This window comes from Cyprinus carpio, chromosome A6 (genome assembly GCF_018340385.1).
Source record: "Cyprinus carpio isolate SPL01 chromosome A6, ASM1834038v1, whole genome shotgun sequence".
Classification (NCBI taxonomy): Eukaryota; Metazoa; Chordata; class Actinopteri; order Cypriniformes; family Cyprinidae; genus Cyprinus; species Cyprinus carpio.
The window spans coordinates 4,449,614-4,468,731 of record NC_056577.1 but is presented as its reverse complement, the minus strand read 5'-3'; the positions used below and the strand labels follow the sequence as shown (position 1 = coordinate 4,468,731).

Genomic DNA, 19,118 nt, shown 5'->3' with positions numbered 1-19,118 from the left:
TCTGTAATTTGAGGGGGGGGGGGGGGGGGGGGCCAACAACAATTTAAAGCAGTATTACACTTATGTTTTTATGCTTATACCCTTTTACATCTTTGACCCATATACACTATATATATATATGATAGTATATTCTATATAGATATATATATATATATATATATATATATATATATATATATAACATGGACGTGAATGTTAAAGTGGCTCTGATTTTATTATTTTGTGTATGATTGTGTAACTTCAGATGCGGGTGTTTGCTGAAGAGCTCAAGAGTTCACGCGCTCTATTCTGAGTCAACAGCGGCCTCCTGACAGAGATTAAACAGGAGAAATGATTCGCTCACTGATCTATATTATATATTATAGATCAGTGGATTCGCTGGAAAGGACATTAACCGGAAGTCAGTTTAACATTAGAAAGCAATCTAGAGGAAGAGCCGACGCAGTTTCTTTATGTGCGATACACAGTTAGACCGACAGGCGGCGCTGCGCTAAATGCAATTTTATTTGCTGTCACCTAGCTTGCTTTAATATGAACAATTATCATAAAACACTGGATTCTGGAGCAGACGCTGTTTCTGGACAATAAATAACTAAATAAATACATGAAAATAAATTAAAATAATTAAAATTAATGTTTTGTTCTATATGTACTGCAGACTAAACGTAAGATGAAAAATTAACTGCTTCAAATAAGTTTTTAATAATTAACGTTTGAATAAAAATATAATAAATAAGTAATCAAATTATAATAAAATAAATAATAATGAAATGCATTATAATAATTAATTAAACCATGAAATAAATAAATAAATAACTCAAATTAAAGGCTATTCCTCAGCGGGTGTGGTGTGTCCAGTAGGAGGCGCATCTTCTCCTCGGTTTCACTCCTGCTGAGGATTTACTCACACTCTGTGTTTGGTTTTTTATTAAGAGGAACTTCTTTTCTTTCCTCGCTCTTGAGAAATGTTTAAGAAATGTTCAGAACGGTTAATGTGTAATCCATGTCCTGAAACGAACACAACGTACAGTGTCCTTAATATTTAAATTAGAATTTCACAGAATTAAATATATAATTCTGTGAAATTATATAATTATATATTTATCTAATACATAGATAAATGTATAAGTGAAATGGTTAACCATTTAAATCCCTATTATAGTTACAAACAGCTTGCTAAAAGTCTTTTTTATCCTAAAGTATCCTATATTTTAAGTTTCTCTTTTCTTTTTCCAATCTATTATTAAATCATGATCTCAGATCTTAATAGTAAGGTTTATAACAAGTTTAACTAAAGTGCCAACTCACTGTGACCGAGTGTGCATTGATGGCTCAGTTAATGAGGTTTCTCAGACACACTGAAACAAAGGATCATGATGTCAGGAAAACTTACTCACCGCTGAATCACCTTCATTTCACAATTACAGCATTTACAGTGGCTTATACATGTCTGACACCAATCCTCTAAAAGCCTGTCTTGCATTTTGAATTTACTTTTTATTCACCAACAGAAAATCTGTAGTCATATTACAGTCAAAATATTTTTTTCTTTATATTCTTTTTCTTTATATATATATATATATATATATGCAGGCTTCATCGGATCTCTGTAGTCCAGTAGAGGTTTATTATTGTTGAATGATGGTTCTTTAAGACAAATGAGTCACCAAAGCTGATATGAAGTTGCTTCTATACATTCAGTTTAGAAACCAATATATTTTAAACTACATACTGCATATAGAATATTTATTTAAAAAAAAAAACTTCTATAAATCGGTCCACAACCAGCTGAACTTAATGAAGTAGAACAGCATTACATCAAACAGAATGAGACACCCCTAACTCTCTCTCTCTCTCTCTCTCACACACACACACACACACACACACACAGAGACTCTCTCTCTCTCTCTATCTCTTTCTCTCACACACAAACACACAGACACACTCTCTCTCTCTCACACACACACACACACACACACAGAGAGACACTCTCTCTCACACACACACACACACACATACACACAGACTCTCTCGCTGTCTCTCTCACACACACACACACAGAGACACTCTCTCTCTCTCTCTCACACACACACACACACAGAGACACACTCTCTCACACACATACTCTCTCTCTCTCTCTCTCACACACACACACACACACACACACACACACCGACACACTATCTCTCTCTCTCACACACACACAGACACACTCTCACACACATACTCTCTCTCTCTCTCTCTCACACACACACACACACTCTGCTCAGGCGTGTTTGATCCATCAGCCTGTGATTATTCACTCACTCAATGAAATGCATGGACATGAGGCGCTTCATCATGGTTTTCTCAGGTCTCTCGCTCTCTTTGTCTCAGATGAATGTGCTGCACATCACAGAAGCAGGTGTGCTGTCCAGGAATTGAAGGTTTTATTCACCACTGCATGTGTGTGAATATAAATATTCATCTGGCCTCATCAAAAGGACGAGCTGTCTGAAGTGAATTCAGCTATAGTCTGATGTGTGCACTGAATCAAGAGAACACTAGGAAGTGACCACCCTGCATTTGTAGTGGCCCAGTTCAGTTCTGTCCATGACAACTGATTGATGTTAGAGGAAATAAAGCTTTAGACATTTCCTGTTTATAGTGCGTTTCCAGCCAATCAGCATTCCATCCGGATCCATTTACTGTCAGTGTTTCTGAACTGTATTCATCTCATTCTTAATACAATCATCTAAAAATATCTTAAAGCAGCAGGCTGAGAAGGACACTGGAGTCTAAGAGCCACAAGTAAACCAAACTTTAAAAATTAGAGACTCTAGAAAGACTTACATGAATGAAGTTAATTAAATGACACTATCTTTAAATTTCAGTAAAACTTCTCAAAGCTGCTTTTAAAGGTTACTGATAAATGAAAACCCTGGAAACGATTTACTGCAGTAACTCACATTAAATGCTACGCAAACATCCATCATATTCTGGTCAACATATGCATTGGGCTTCTTTTAATCTTTTTTTTTTATTGCACTGCTTTCCCTATCAAGCAGCAGGAGATATTAATGTTACAGCTAAACAGTGATAATGTGTAAACACACGGACGGAAAATTGCACAATTAACTTATGTTCATAACATTTTCAAGGCTTGTACGGCACTCAGATTAATGTATGTTTTAGATTCATTACTGCACAAATTAAAGTAGTGTACATAGTTTTATTAAAGTCCATGAATAGAATCTGAACAGAGATACTATGGAAATATTGTACATTCATCAGGCGCTGAGTGACAGTAAAAGAACTTAAACGCAATCCTCAGAAAGCAAAAGGAGTGAATGATAGGAGACGAAAGGACAAAATAATCCACAGAGCAAATAAACAGCAAAAGTCAAACGAACACAAATAGACATGCATTTATATTTGCATGAAACCTTCATACATATACATGTAATGCAGTGACATATTTATAAAAATATGAACATACACATCTTATTTATATTTCTAAGTGCTTCTTTTTCTTAGTTTAAATACTTTGAGGAAGCATCTACATGCTGCTTTTGGTTTGCGCTTCGATCACGTCTCAGTTACTCGATCGCTGTATCAGAAAATCATGAGAGCGGGAAGTGAAATCCGTCAAAGATGACGCTCTGCAGAGCAACTGATGACAAAATACTATTAAATATAGAAAAATAGACTCCTACAACCAAAAGAAATTAAAGTATGCGGCCCTCGTGAGTCAAAGGCCAAGGATCAGTGTAGTCAATGTTAACAAGTGTTTATCAATTTAAAGTCCAAGTGCAGAAAACATCGGTCGTAACCCGCCACGGAGCGTGGGGTAAGGGTTAAAACGTCACAGAGCACCAAACATCTGGTGCATTTCTGACTCAGACAATCAGTTAAAGCAGAGTAACCCCGCTGTCTAACAGGCTGTCAATCATCATCTCCTCCTCCAATCACTGGTCTCTTAGCAAGTGACGCCCCGCCTCTTACTGCTGCTCCCAGACTCCGCCCACAATACACCCTTCCAGCACATGTGGAAACGATCACACGCTTTGTAAAGGGTGACGTTTACGGGGAACAACAGTGAGACACAAAAGCATGGATGTTTCACCGTCTGATGAGTTTCGATGACCTGAGATTAATTCAAGAGACTCGAGTGCGTTTAGGCCAAGAGGAGAGGGATACATCACTAGAATAAACCAGTTTAAACTAGTCCTGACAGCCTGTTAAACGAGCAGGGTTTAACCTCAGCAGCCGGACTGAGTGATGTCTCCGCCCGAGCTCTTGGTGACCTCCATGGTGGTGAATATCTGGAAAAGAGTGACGGGAAGAAAGAATTTATACTCAAAAGACTAAGAACGTGAAATATCAGTAATATGTCATGAAGCAGCAGGGTCACAGGAACGCACCTCGGCACACGTCGGGTGAATACCGATGGTGTTGTCCAGCTGGTCTTTGGTAATTCCACATTTCATGGCGGCTCCGAAGCCCTGAGTGACCTCTCCGGCGTTAGGACCCAGATAGTGGAAGCCAATCACACGATCCTGCACACACACACACACACACACACACAGCAGTTAATACTCCTGAAGTGTCTCTCACAGTATATGGAATCAAACGCAAATCATTCATACAACACATTTCTTAATGAAAATCAGTCACTGCCTGCTAGAAATGAGCCTCTGAAACAAACAAGTACATGATTTAAAGCCAAAATTTAAAACCAAATATGCATCATACAAGCCAACAGATGGCATTAGATCTCACACACACACACACACACACACAAACCAGGGTACATATCAAATTAATTGTTAAAAAAAATATATAAACAAGAGCAAAGAACAGAATAAGTTCTAAATGTTTTTTTCCTGGAATTTCTTTTTCAGTGCGAATTGAGAAAGTTATGAATATTAATAATTAACTGATGCATCAATTCAAATTGGATTATAATTGTAATCCATTTTCACAATTAAAATATTTCAACTCAATTGAAAAAAAAATGGTAACAGTACATCAAGATTTTTACAGAATGCATGAATCTGTTAATGTTCATTATAAAAATCCAATTGTTCATTGTTCAGTGTCAGAAGATACAACTTAACTTTTAGTAGATTTATGTGGTTATATATATATATACACATACATACACATACATACATATATATACATACACATATATATATATATACACACATACACACGTATTTCTATTTAGCTATTTTTAAGTCCAAGTAAATTTAGTACTGCAACTTAAGTTTAATATATATATAGCTTTATTTCAATTACCAAAAACAATTTATAGTTTGAGTTAACAATAGGAACGCTGGTAGAAGCACTGTTCATTGTAAGTTTAACTAATGTTAACAAATTAAACCTTATTTCAAATTGATTAAAAAACAGAGTTTAGTGTATAATCATAACACACACACACAGGATGGTGACAGTTCTGCATGTCAGGGTTTCCCACACATTGATTTATTTGTGGCGGGCCGCCACAATATCAAAACTGCCCGCCACAAATAGATTTTCCAAAAGCCTTTGACTTCATTGAATAAACATGAGCACTGCACGTTATAAAAATCAAAAACCGATGCGGGTGTTTTTATATCACTGTATTTCAGAAGGAAACCGACTGTATTTAGAAAATTTTCGATTTCATTTTCATTTCATTTTGCATGTAATGCTTGATAAAGGCAGCGTTTGTGAGCTCAGCGCTGCTTCACAGTCGTTACCGGAGAATCCTGTATCTCTCCCGCTCTTAAAGCGCCTCCTGCTGGCAGGAAATGAGTTTGCATATATGTGTATATATGGGGGCGGGGGAGTGCCGCCACAAATAGAGTGTAAGGCTGTGGGAAACACTGCATGTCTTACGTTGTCAAGTTTATTGCAGATGATCTTGGCGTAGCAGCGGTTGTTGTCCCGGCCGGGAACAGTGAACTCCAGAGGCCAGAACAGACTGTGATAGATCTGCAGAGACCAACACAATCACCACAACATCATTAAAACCCCACTCGTTATCAGCACAGCTTATTAATATTTCCAGCCTGACGTCTGTTTGCAAACACGCACCTCGAGGTTCTCCTGTCCGTAGATCTCGACGGCCTTCTCCTCCGGGTAACCACAGCTGCCGTATTCCATCGGAGTGAAGACCGTGGTGGGAACGTTCACATAATCGCACTGAAACCACACACAGAGAGGGAAACAGGATCTGGTGAGGTCACAGAAAACCAACTGCTATCTACAGAGTTTAATCTAAGGTTCATAACACATAAATCTAACGGGAATGGCAGACCTTCAGAGATGCTCCAGCGTACAGTCGGCGAGCCAGAAGTTTCCCGGCCTGAATGGCCACAGGAGTCAGCTCCCACTTCCCCTCCAGGATGTCTCCAATGGCGTAGATGTGAGGAACGCTGGTCTGCTCCTCATCGTTCACTGGGATCTTCCCGTTCCTGGACGGAGGAACAGAAACCGACTCAATGTTAGCACTGGGGGAGCGAAGTCCAAGTCTAGAGGACTTTATCTATTCCACACCAACAACAAACTTCGCATTAAAACACTTGATTCTGATGCTTGATCTGAATCAGTTTACTTCCATTCCCTTCACGTTGTATTATTTGGTTGCGAAACGTCCGTGTCATTATTGTGAGCAGCAGAACCATATTCTACAATTCCTTTTCCTCATAATGCATCAAAACTTTTGCATCAATGTTTTAATTCATCTGTGTATTCATTACACTTGCATTTGCAACTAAAAATAGATATGCATGATCTGCGAAAGGTATTCAGGAGCATGTGTGCAAATGAAGGGTGGCTCAGAATACGCAATTTGTGTCACTGTATCAGATTATTGGTGTCGTTAACAAGAAACATTTCAGACCACGTGTTGTTACCAGACCAGAGAGAACTGAGAATCTTCCATTATGACACACGACACGAGACGAAATGATTGAATTTTGTGTCCCAAGACACCCTACATCAAGCAGATTGTGTCAAAATCAGGCTAAAATCACTTAGTGTGAACTGAGCTTTAAAACCCCCAGTCTTATGAAGTTTAAGATCAAAAAAAAAAAAAAAAAAAAAAGTTATTGTTGGTATGATATATTTAAAATTACTGTCATATCAGCTTCATCTGCTAACACGTGACTGATACAAATGAAACATTCAACAGCATAATATAAAAAAAACCAAACCTTTTATACATTTTGACCTTATGCAGAAAGCCAAGATTAAGCAGAATTTTATGAAAGATTCTTTAAATGCACTAAAAATGGTAACAGTTTTTCTGGGTCCATAATTCAGTCTTTAAACGTTTCATAAAAAGTCTTAATTATCTGAAATGATTTAATAAGCGTCTTATTTTAGCAAGAAAATAAAAATAAATAGGAATTGCTTTTAACTTCAAAAGGCTATGATTTCATTTAACAAATATGAGTGCAGCACATTTCAACATAAATATTCACTGTGTGTGTGTGAATGTGCACGGTGTATACACTTTAAGATTGGCCTAAAAATAATCACACTACTATTAAATACAGTTTGAAACAAATATTTTAAAACCTAGCGCACTTTGTCACTGTGCCCCAAAATTTTTCAACTTAAGACACAAATGCACCTTCAAGCCCTGAGTTTGTCTAAATCCCAAATAAACCCTTTTGAGACTGCTGCAGAAAAATGAAACAAAAAATGCTTTGTAATGTAACAGCCACATTACATCAACAACTTCAGCTCACTTCTGCAATCTAAGAAAACTGAGTGTTACTGTAACTAATGCACAGTGACTTCTCACATTCTGTGGTACGTTAGAAACACACTGCGCATTACTAAACTGAAGCCAGCATCTCAAATCATAAATCTGTAAATGCTCAGCGAGTATTTCATACAGAGGAGCCATAAAAGAGCCGTGCATCATTCGCATGTGTGTGTGGGTCATATGGAGTCACATGAGAATGGATCTAAACCTGTGTGACGGACTCAAACCACACACAGCTCACACACAGTGCATGTGTCAATTAATATGCATGAATGGAAATGTTAACACAGTCCATGTGTGCTCTGCTCAGACGCTGGACGCACTTCTCAGTTCCCAGAGTCAAATCTGCTGATTCACCGTGACACTCCGGAGCCGCCTCTGACCCCGCCCTCTCAAGAGCTACCACAACAACAAGGAGGAGGGACTGTGAGGACAGATGACCAGAATAAACCATACAGAAGAAAGAGACATACTTGGCATTGACTTTAACTCCAGCCTTGTCCAGACCGATCTTTCCTGTACAGGCGTCTCGGCCCACTGCGATCAACACCTGAGAGACACAGAGCATCAGAAATACTGAAGGAATGTGACAATGCTGATTACCACAGACTCCTCCCTTGGTTGCAAAGAAAACAACAAATAATAATAATGAGCAAAGCATTGTTTAACGGATCTAAGAGCACCCACAGGAATTACATCAGAACAGTAGTCTGTTTAGTACAACTCAAAGGAAGGTTTAGATTGAATAACTGCTGCAAGTGCTTTAACAAGAATACTTGACATTACTGCTTTTAAACCCTCTGTGACTGCAATCTTTTTCTAAGTGCTCACATTTCCCACGGACTCGAGCCGCTGGTGTCACACATGATCCACTAACAAAGTGAACATACTTTGTGCCTCCATTTCATCAAAGTGAATGTAAAAAGTTTCAAAAGAGCGTTTTTATTACTTTTTTTTTTCCGTAACAACAGATGATGCTTTAGATTAACTAAGAAGGTTTAAACATGATTAAAGAGACCAGAGAACAGCCAGTAAAAATAAGAACAAATACACAAATTACAAGCATAGATAAATACAACAGAGTATGTTACAAATAAAATAAGGCTGGTAGAATTCAAATACAGAAATGTAATAATTAGGGAAAATAACACTGCATAGTGTTCGCTGTATAAATTAAATATAGATTTTTAATCACAGTTTTTTTTGTTGTTTGATGATCATTCGTGACAGCAGCAGTATTTATAGGCCGCTGTCCCTTTAAGACCTGATGTACGGATCCGATATAATGATACACATCACATCTGATTTCTTTCTCAGCTGTTTTCATTCACTTGAGACATAACTGACTGTGTTTAGCTGAATGATTGTTGAGATGGGTCTATTCAGAGGATTCAGTTCGGTGTTTGTGTGCGCGGTTCATGTGTGCGGCTGTATGTGTAGAGAACAGGGCGCGAGTAACGAATCGAGTTCCCTTTCGCCTTTTCTCTCTGGAATTGTTTAAAATTTGCTTGCTTGTTACATTTTGCAATGAATCCGTGGATCACGAACCGTATGGATCAGTTTAACCAGTAATACTCACAGTGTTGTATTCCCCTTCAAAGATTTCATCACTCTCGGTTGATTTGGCCGTCACTTTAAGTCGGCCTGGAGTTCCAGCTTCCAGCTGCTCGATCTGTTGAAATAAAGAATGATCGGTTATCACCAACATGATATGAGCAAAGAGGCCATGATCATAATGCTGCTTAAGAGCAGTTCATAACCGCAGCTGCAACAGATAAAGCATCATTTCAGCTTTCAGTAATGTTTAACAGCACACATGCACCAACCTTGGTAGGAACAAACTTCCTGAGGAATTTGACCCCGTGTGTCTCCATGTAATCTCCTGCACGGTTGGCCATGTCCTGATCGAATCCTCGCAGCAGAATGGAGCGAACCATGACGGTCACGTCCAGCCCAAACCCGGCCAGAAACCCCCCGCACTCCAGAGCCACATACGACGCCCCGACGACGAGAGTCTTCCCGGGACAGTAGGGCAAAGAGAACAGGTCATCACTGCGAATAACAAACAAAACCAGTGAGGACACACAGACGGATCACGTTTCCTCAACTGTAGACAAAAGTTCAGACACATACAGTTAAACGCTGCCAAAGAGAAGAGTCAATATACTGAAAACCGCAGAGGCTTGAGTCTCGCCAAACACCTGACACTCACTTCCTTATCAGATAAAAGATGAATGAACCATCAGGAACTCTCAGACGCGAGTCATAAAACAACACACATGCACTCATCATCAAGGGCCAAACTCTATTTGAAAGTTAACATCACTACGGCCTTGTTCAGACTGTCAGTTCAAATCAGATTTCTGTGCATGTCCGATTGGAATCTGATCATAATTAGCAAGTAACAACGGCCAAAAATTGTATTTTTCACAACGGCCAGATTTTTACACATCCGTTTCAAACTACATTCATATGTGGTTTGAAATCCGAATCAAATCCACTTCTGGAAATCCGTTTCCGTCTGACCGCTCAGAATGGATTTCACGGATCGTCACTTTCTCACGTCACGTAAAATGTGACGTCTTTGCAGAGACAAGGCTGTGTTGTTGCAAACTGCAAGTCGAGCGGAAAATGACAACAAAGTGTTACTCTACACAATTTTTGAGACGTCAGCATAGAAAAAAAGAGACATTTAACACGTATACTCCAGCGCCACAGCAACGTTATCATGTTGTAAGACAAAATTTCTTTTGCAAACTGTACTGATGTTATTTGTTTTTAGCACAGGCAAACCAACAAAACGTCATTGCCACAGAAACCAAAGCAGATATTCAGTAACACGAAAAACAGATCAGATGGGAACAGTTGCGATACACAGTGTCAATCATTTAGATCACATACACAAATGATCAGATTTGGACTGACGGTGTGAACAAGGCTTATGCCACACTCAAATGTACAAGTATGTTATACCACATGACCATCATACAGAAAGAAATCCTCCTCGTATTCAACACGCCATTCAGTGGAAGCTTTCCTTCCCTTGGTGACTGAGAATGAATCAGCTTTAAATCAAATCCTGTAAATAAATCAGCAACGTCCCCCCGAGGTCCAGCTGTGTTTATCCGGCTCTCCAGAGGGAGTTTACCGCGGTGAACTGAACTCAGAGTCTTATCTCACCTGGTGATGCAGTACTCTTTGTCTCCAGGGACGCCCAGATAACGAGGCCTCTCTCCCGTCGCCAGCACAAACTTAGCAGCAGTGTAGAACATCTCTTTACCGCGCTTGTTTGTGGCCTGGTGGGAAGAGAAAAGAGTCAGACGAGGGCAGGTTTTGGCAGACTGTGATTTGCAATGCAACATGCAACTTTTAGCATCTTATATTGCTGCCATTTAGATTAACTTACAAGAAAAACCAACACACACAGAAACAGCAGCTCTTCTATTCTGAGAAATGTCATTAAGGCATGATTTGCCAAATGAAGGAATTAATTAAGCTTTACACAAGTTCTCTCGAATGTAGAAAAGAATCCAGTCTTCTTCGCGTTCACATCACACCTGGACCTGTAGTAGGATCTCTTTTTTTTGTTTGCTTCATCTTAGCTGTGACTGTTAGCTTTGCCTTCACAATGCATGCTGGGAACTGAACACAGCGCGACTGGCTTTCTGGGTCAGAAACACACTTGCCTTGATCTTGTGCGGCTCCACAAACTCAGCGTAGGCGTTGACGTAATTGACGTTTTTGTCTCGCAGGGAAACCCTGTAGCCCCAGTTCAGTGAACCGATGTAGTTATTCACCGCGGTCCTCATCGTCTCCCAGTTATGAGTCACTTCAATAAAAAGCCAACATTTGATGAGTGTGTGGATGAAAACAGGAGAAAGACAAAAAGAAATCTACTTTAAGACCAAGAAAGGGAAGCTCTTGAAAGCAAAAGCTTTGCAACACACTGAATTCTGTAATGATGATCACTCATCCGGTGTATTCGGACGTCTTCTTCTGTTAAATCTCACATCAACAATTCTGTCATTAAAGATATCGGTAACACTTTACAATGAGGTTCATTAGTTAACGACTTTAGTTAACACGAACTAAGCATGAACAATACTTCTACAGCATCTTAGTTATTGTTAATTTCAAAATTTACTAATACATTATTATAATCCCAAGTTGTGCTTTTTAGCATTAGTTAATGCACTGTGAATTAGCACGAACGACTATTTTCATTAACTAACATTAACAAAGATTAATAAACACTGTAATAAATGTATTATGTTAGTTCATACATTATATTAACTCACATAATGGTCTCAACAATTAAGAAATATTCACAAGGCTGCAGTCACAGAATTAATAAAACTATGCTAAAACTTTCAGAGAAGGAAAAACTGGAGATGTTTTCAGAGAAGAAATCACAAAACTTCAAGCCCTCACACATTCGACCATAAAATCTGTACCGCATGAAGAATGCATGTTTACTGTTATTATCTTTTATCTGAGATGCATTAGATCACGTGAAGTCATTTTTGTCTGCATCACGTACAGCTTCATTTCCAGCCGTGCTGAATCTTGGACTCACCCTGATCACTGAACTCCCAGCCGAACTTGCGTGCGTCCTCAATGGCGGTGCCCAGCAGAGCCGTCTGATGCATCAGTTTCTTGGGAATACAAGCCCACGTTCACAACACGTGCCCCCCAGACCTGCACAGAAACATCTCATCATCATCTCATTAGAAGTCAGTTTTGATTAAACCTGCATGGTTTTGATTCCGGTTTTCTTACCCCAGGTTGTGCCCTTCGGTGTGGGTACAACATAATCCAGAACCATGACCTTCTTCCCCAAGGCAGCTGCTTCCTGTTTGGGCAGGAAGAGGAAGCATTAAAATCAGATTCATGTGCAAAACCCACAGAACTGCTCATGCGTTAAGGGTTGCTATAGTTTGGCTAAATTAATTTTTCCATGTCTGTATCAGGTTTTACATGCACTATCAATATTAGTATTTATATTTATAAAGCTGTACTTTGATAGCAACAAATGCAGTACTATGCACCTGTATGTTTTAATTTGACATTTAGTTTTCTAAAAAGAGTCAGTGTTATTCAATTCATTTCTGCTAATATTCCTGTTTTATTTCTAGGTATTACATACAGAAAAGGTGTAAAAACAGTGCCTCAAGTTGATTTTTACCTAATTTTGTATTTTACTTCTTGTAAGTCAAAAGCTAAAACATTTTTTTTTCTTTATTGCTATAACACCAAGGTCTAAAACAGGGTTCATCCATACAACTTAAGCATCTGAGATGACAAACACACACACACACACAGTATTTAAACAGCATCATGAATGAAGGATCTCTTTCTCGGTGTAATTTAACTCACCTTTGAGCAGGCCAGACCTCCAGAACCACCACCAATGACGATCAGATCGTACTCGTACACCTCCCTGCCTTCACCCAGCAGCTTCTGCAGGTCGCCATCTTTGTGTGCCTGTTACCACGACAACCAACCCATCATTAGCAGGAGCATACAGACGATGCTGATAAGAGGCATCATGAAGAGGTGCTTCAGCATTATTCAGCTCGATTACCGAAGGTCTTTCCCACAGAGCTGCCTAACACTCGGCTCTGAAAGAGCTGACCGATCTACAGACAGATGCATTAGTGATAGAAACAGGCACTGACGATCACACGATTCAAATAGAGATCACTTACAGATACTCAACAAATAAACAGGTCAATAAGTTTACAATAGAAAAGTCCTCATAAAAAAAGTGCTCCAAATACAATGTGGCAAAAAGCAGCTTATGTGCATCCCGGACGCAGAATGCTGTGTTTTAATGCAGATGGAGCATCTGAACTCAACGGTGCTACAAACAAACACACTAAAATACCGTGAGAAGTTGCTCTTAATTAATTTAGGAATCGAGTCTGACAATTTAAAGGTTACTAAGGTTAAGACACCTAGACGGATAAAGGCCTGTTGAGAACAAACTCCAAAACAAATGATCACAACTGCAAAAAATGATTTGACATTAGGGTTGAAAAATTATGAAATTATGAAAAAAAAAAAAAAAAAAAAAAAAAAGCCAAAGCCCTGCGGTTAAATACTGAAAGCACTCTTTGCTTTATTGCTTGTAATGCATTTGTTTTTTAAAGCTATTTAGTTATTTAAAAAAAATACTTAACACATCAGTTTTATTTTTAATATTTAGTTATTTTAAACAATACTTGTAATGTTTTTTAAAAAAGATATTTCAACAGTTAAACAGAAATCAACATCATAGACATTGAAAGCCAAAATGAATAAAAAGCAGATTTATTATTATTATTATTATTATCATCATTAAAACAGCAATACGGATCAACTGGGCAGCTAGATATAGTTGTAATAACAACTAAGATTCTTAAATTTGACGTTGTTTAAAATCTCTCACACACAGATTTTCAATCACTTGCTGACACGTGAGATATCTGAGTGAAACTGACACATTTTAGAATGAAACTAAAAGTCCTGCCCTAAATGGTTTTTTTTTTTTTTTTTTTTTTTTTTTTTATGTAATGTTTGTTAATATGAATTAATTGTATTTATTGATTGATGGATTGATTGTTGCTTGATTTATGTAATGTCTGTGTGTGAAGGCATTAATTTTTGTTTGAAACAATCATGGAAGGGTGTGTGCAGGTGAGGCTGTGGCAGCAGAACATCATTAATTTAGTCACACATCCACTCAGGACCATCAGCTCAGCAGGAACTGCTTCACTTTAATAGTACTGTAAATCCCCTTTGTTTGCCAATTTTTTTTTTTTTTTTTTTATTAATCAAAAGTTAAATTAATGTTTTATGCCTTGTTTTGATAACCAAAAAAATTTAAATACACTAAAGAAGTTCTGAGGGGAAAAATCATAAGTCTATGATATGAATAAATAAATAATAATAACAATAAATAAAGTACAATAATTAGACATGCTAATACACAGAATTCGGTATCAATAAATCAAAACATGAGGAAAAATTAAAGGGTTTAAAGGGTCATTTCAAAGGGTCCTAAACATGTATTTTATGTTAAATTTTTAATAAATTGATGTTAAATTGTATAAATTTGTATGATTTTTATTTTGATTTTAGACATGCTTTTTGATTAATAAAATATAATTTAACCATTAAAAAGGAGTACAGAGACAAATTAATTGAAAAAAAAAAAAAAAAAAAAAAAAAAAAAGGAATTTGGGAAAAAATAAACTGATGTCATATGGCCCTACATGCAGAGATCAGTCAGAAGAATGCGCACCTTCATGGTGTTGTCACAGCCTCCGATGTGTTTCTTGTTGATGAAGACACTGGGGACGGTTTTCTGCCCCGTCATCTCATGCAGCAAGTCCTGGTAGTTGGTTCCGTCCTCTGAAACACATCAGACACGATCAGATCAGTCAGGGTCTCACCACTCACGTTTCACATCTACACCACATGAGCAGCTCTCCAATAAACAAATCAGGTTCGGATCTGGCACGGCTCGCCTGCTTCTGAACGCAACGTCTGGCTCCAAACAGAAACACAGCAGCTAATCAGTTTTAGAGCTGTTTGCCAGAGAATCCATTATCAAGGACATGCTATGAACATGAGATGAACAGCTTTGCATGGACAGAGAGATAAAGAGAGTGTGAGACATGAATGAGACATGGAGGAGGGTACGGAGGAGTGAATGAAAGCAAGAAGAGGAAGATGGTTTCAGACGTTAGTAATGCTGGAGCTGGAGTGACTCACGGTCAACACTTAAACATTAACTCCAGAGCTTCAGCACAACGTTCAGAGACCACAGCAAGAGTCTTTCAGCTCAGCTCCGTCTAAGAGGCAGCAAAAGTTCAATACGCTTAAACATGAACGTTACATAATATCAGCCGAAGTGGAGGAAAAATGATGATAATATGATGAATAATTAGTATTGTTTATTATGAAGAGCAGCACATAAACATGCATGCTATGCAATCGCATGCTCAGCAAAACAAATGAAGTAGAGATTGTTTCGTTTAATTATGTAGTCAAAAAAAAAGTATTCTGTAATCTCAGAACTGGTATCTGTAGACAGCAGCCATCACTGACAAAATACAATGACTCAAATAACCTTGTTTTATAATTTGAAGATAATTAGTCCTGATAAACAAACAAACACACAATAGGGTGCAAAGCCACTAGAGAAAATGCTTTTATTAACATTGTTAAAAACTTTTTTTTTTTTTTACCTTCAAAATGCTAAAACTTTAAGGTTAAAACAAAGAAACTCTAAATTGAGTTTGTTTGGTTGATAGTAAACACCACACCAGCTTCTCTGGCTATTTCGATGGAGACCACACTTGAGTTTTTTTTTTTTTTTTTTTTTAATCTTGAATAATTTAAAATAGGAACTAAAGTTATTTTAAAACCTATTTTCCCTGCAATTTTAAAAATAAAGATTGTCAGACAATAAGCTCTGACACCATGTACACAATATGGTGAAAATACAGATACAGCAATAATCTGCTGTTATTCCCCTCAGCTGAAGAACAGAACAGGCAGTAACCAGCACAGCCTGCATGCATTTCATTTCACTCATTAGTAGAAAAGTCATTTGATTACTCTTCTGATATGCAAAAGGATAAAAAGTTATTGTGCTCTTACCCATCAGGTCCAGCTCTACTGCATTACACTTGACATTCAGCTCTTTAAAGAGCTCCTTCACCTGGAATCAAAGAAACAAGAGAACAAAGAAGACTTTAGCAGAAAAAACATCCATTACAGCTTTTCAAATATCAGCCATAGCATGAACAAAAACAACAACAAAAAAATTAAATGGTGTACATAATTGATTTTAATCTTAAAATATAAAGTTATTTTTCCTCAAATTTTCCACAAAATATAACGAGTGTAAAAACACGCAAACATAAATAATTATAATAATAATTTGTACAGTACTTTAAAACTCAAAGAACTTTACAACATAGCAGAATAAAATAAAAACAACAAAGAATAAGAAATAAACAAACAACAACATAAAAAAGTAAGGAATTATGAAGGAAAAAGTAAACAAAAACCAAACAAATCATCCAGCAATTGTTATTTTGAAATAAAATGTTTTAAAACAATAGAAACACATAATCATATCCTCCTGGGACCCAGGCACAGACTTCTGTATTTTATATTTTAGTCATATTTCTGAGTCCACAGTTTTGTGTCCTGTACGGAGCACATTCAGGGCTTTTTCAGGAGGTTTGATCATAAACACTTCCTCTCCTTGCTCTTTAAATATGACTGATATTGACAGAATTATCAAATTTAGCACTCTTAGGGAAACATTATAATGTGAATAAACATCTCAGAAAAACATTATGGGGTTTTAAATCTGAATATGACTTTTTATTTTAACGAAACAGGGTGTAATTATCATACATGTCTTCTGTAATGTTAGATGATAAACTTCATGTTAATTTTTTTAATTTTTTTTTAATTTTTTTTAATTTTAGGGAGATAATTATAGATCAATATTCCTATGAAATATGAGATATCTCATGAAAATGTTGCCAAGTTTTTACCCCCATTATAACACTTGTTTGAACAAATTAATATGCAAATTAGAGGAAATCTATAGATACATTGTATAGAATAGGAATACCAATGAACATTTTACAAACATACTGCATTAAGTTCAGTACTATACCAAATCATTCTGTTATATCTTTCATAAAATAGTTGAGAATCATCTTTGTACAAAGTTTGGCTAAAAACAGCCTGAAACCTAAAAACTGACTGATGAATGAAAAAGTACCGAAAAAATATACTAAATTATACCCGAAAAAAGTATCGCAGTTTCCAAAAAAATATTTGGCAGCACAACTGTTGCCAACATTGTTAATTCTAATAATAAATCAGCATATTAGAATGATTTCTGAAGGATCATGTGACACTTTATACTGGAGCAATGATGATGGAAATTCAGCTTTGCATCACAGAAATAAATTATATTTTAAAGGTTATTAAAATAGCAACCATTACTTTATATTGTAATAACATTTGGCAAATTTACAGTTTTTTTCTGATTTTTGATCAAATAATTGTAGCCTTGATGAGCAGAATGGACTTCTTTAAAAAAAAACAAACAAACATTACAAGTCTGACTGATCCCAAACTTTTGACCGGTAACAGTGAATTTTTTTTTTTTTTTTTTTTTTTTTTTTTCATATAAGTTCGTCCTGGCGTCCTCCACAAAGAAAATATGAATAAAACATTTTTTCTACAAATGTTTTTTCCCGTTTGTTTCTTAGCTCCAATCAATGTAATGACATAAAGAACAACAACATTCTCTGAACTTCAGTTGTGTCTCTCAGGAGGATATACTGACTGATGATCACTAAACACACACTTCTCGTGTTTCTGTCCGCGCTCACCTTGACGCAGTAGGGACAGTAGCTCTTGCTGAACACCAGCACTTGATGAGAATCGATCAGCTCTTCGATCTTCGATCGGATCTGCTCGCGTCCCGCGTCATTCTCGATGGGCGGCATGATGATCAATAACCGATCACGGGTCGATATTCCGCGCTCTTCCGCCTCCTCAGTCGATGATTACGATTAAAATCAAACTTTACCTCGACATTAACTCATGATGTGACATTAAATATCATTTTAAATCAGACTAAAACCACTCCTGTCACCTCGAGACCGCCGCCGAATGACGCTCCGCCGCTGGAGCGCGCTTCTTACATAAGACCCCACGAGCCTGACCCGCACGCGCCTGACTGAAAATCAGCCCGAGGCTTTATTTACTAAAGACCCACGTGTTGTCTAATATAGCTATTTTAACTTTTTTTTAGGTACCGTCAATCTCAGTAGACCTCGAACTCTCAATAAATACATTGATAATTCATGGAAGTACAAGATTGTGATTTCTTTTTCTTCTTCTTCTTCTTCTTCTTCTTCTTCTTATTATTTATAACAATGTAAGACAACCGTGGAAAACCCGTCAGGCAGTATTTGTAGACGCCTCAGTGAGTTTGATATGGACACTGGCTCCATCTGGTGTCTCAGACCGACCAATGCGCAACTGATTTACAGTAGATTTGCAAAATATTTACTAGTTAATCAGTTAAAATTAAAACAAATTCAATATACACATTGTTTAACTTTGTAGTAGTTTGTGTAATTGTTATTGAGTTAATAAATTAACGCTGTTCTTCTGGTGTAGAATCTCCACATTCATTTTTCTTGCTCCATCACATAAATTATTTCTAACTATTTCTAATATTTATAACTTGCACATAAAATCCTGCATAGATTTAACTAATATTTTATGACACAAATGTTTGTCTTGCTACATAATTGAGTTTCAGAAGCACATAGACACTGAA

General features: G+C 37.2%; 1 protein-coding gene across 1 annotated transcript; it reads right to left on the bottom strand.

The window, feature by feature from the left end:
* Positions 1–3,191: 3,191 nt before the first annotated feature.
* Positions 3,192–18,468, bottom strand: LOC109047043 (thioredoxin reductase 1, cytoplasmic-like). The gene is given in 17 exon segments (XM_042757585.1): positions 3,192–4,304; positions 4,404–4,538; positions 5,869–5,964; positions 6,067–6,174; positions 6,290–6,446; positions 8,221–8,297; positions 9,327–9,419; positions 9,574–9,799; positions 10,928–11,043; positions 11,434–11,576; positions 12,324–12,414; positions 12,417–12,445; positions 12,527–12,599; positions 13,124–13,231; positions 15,033–15,142; positions 16,397–16,457; positions 18,160–18,468. Coding segments are annotated over 17 exon segments (1,803 nt in total). The 5' UTR covers positions 18,277–18,468; the 3' UTR covers positions 3,192–4,241.
* Between the last annotated feature and the right edge of the window lie 650 nt (positions 18,469–19,118).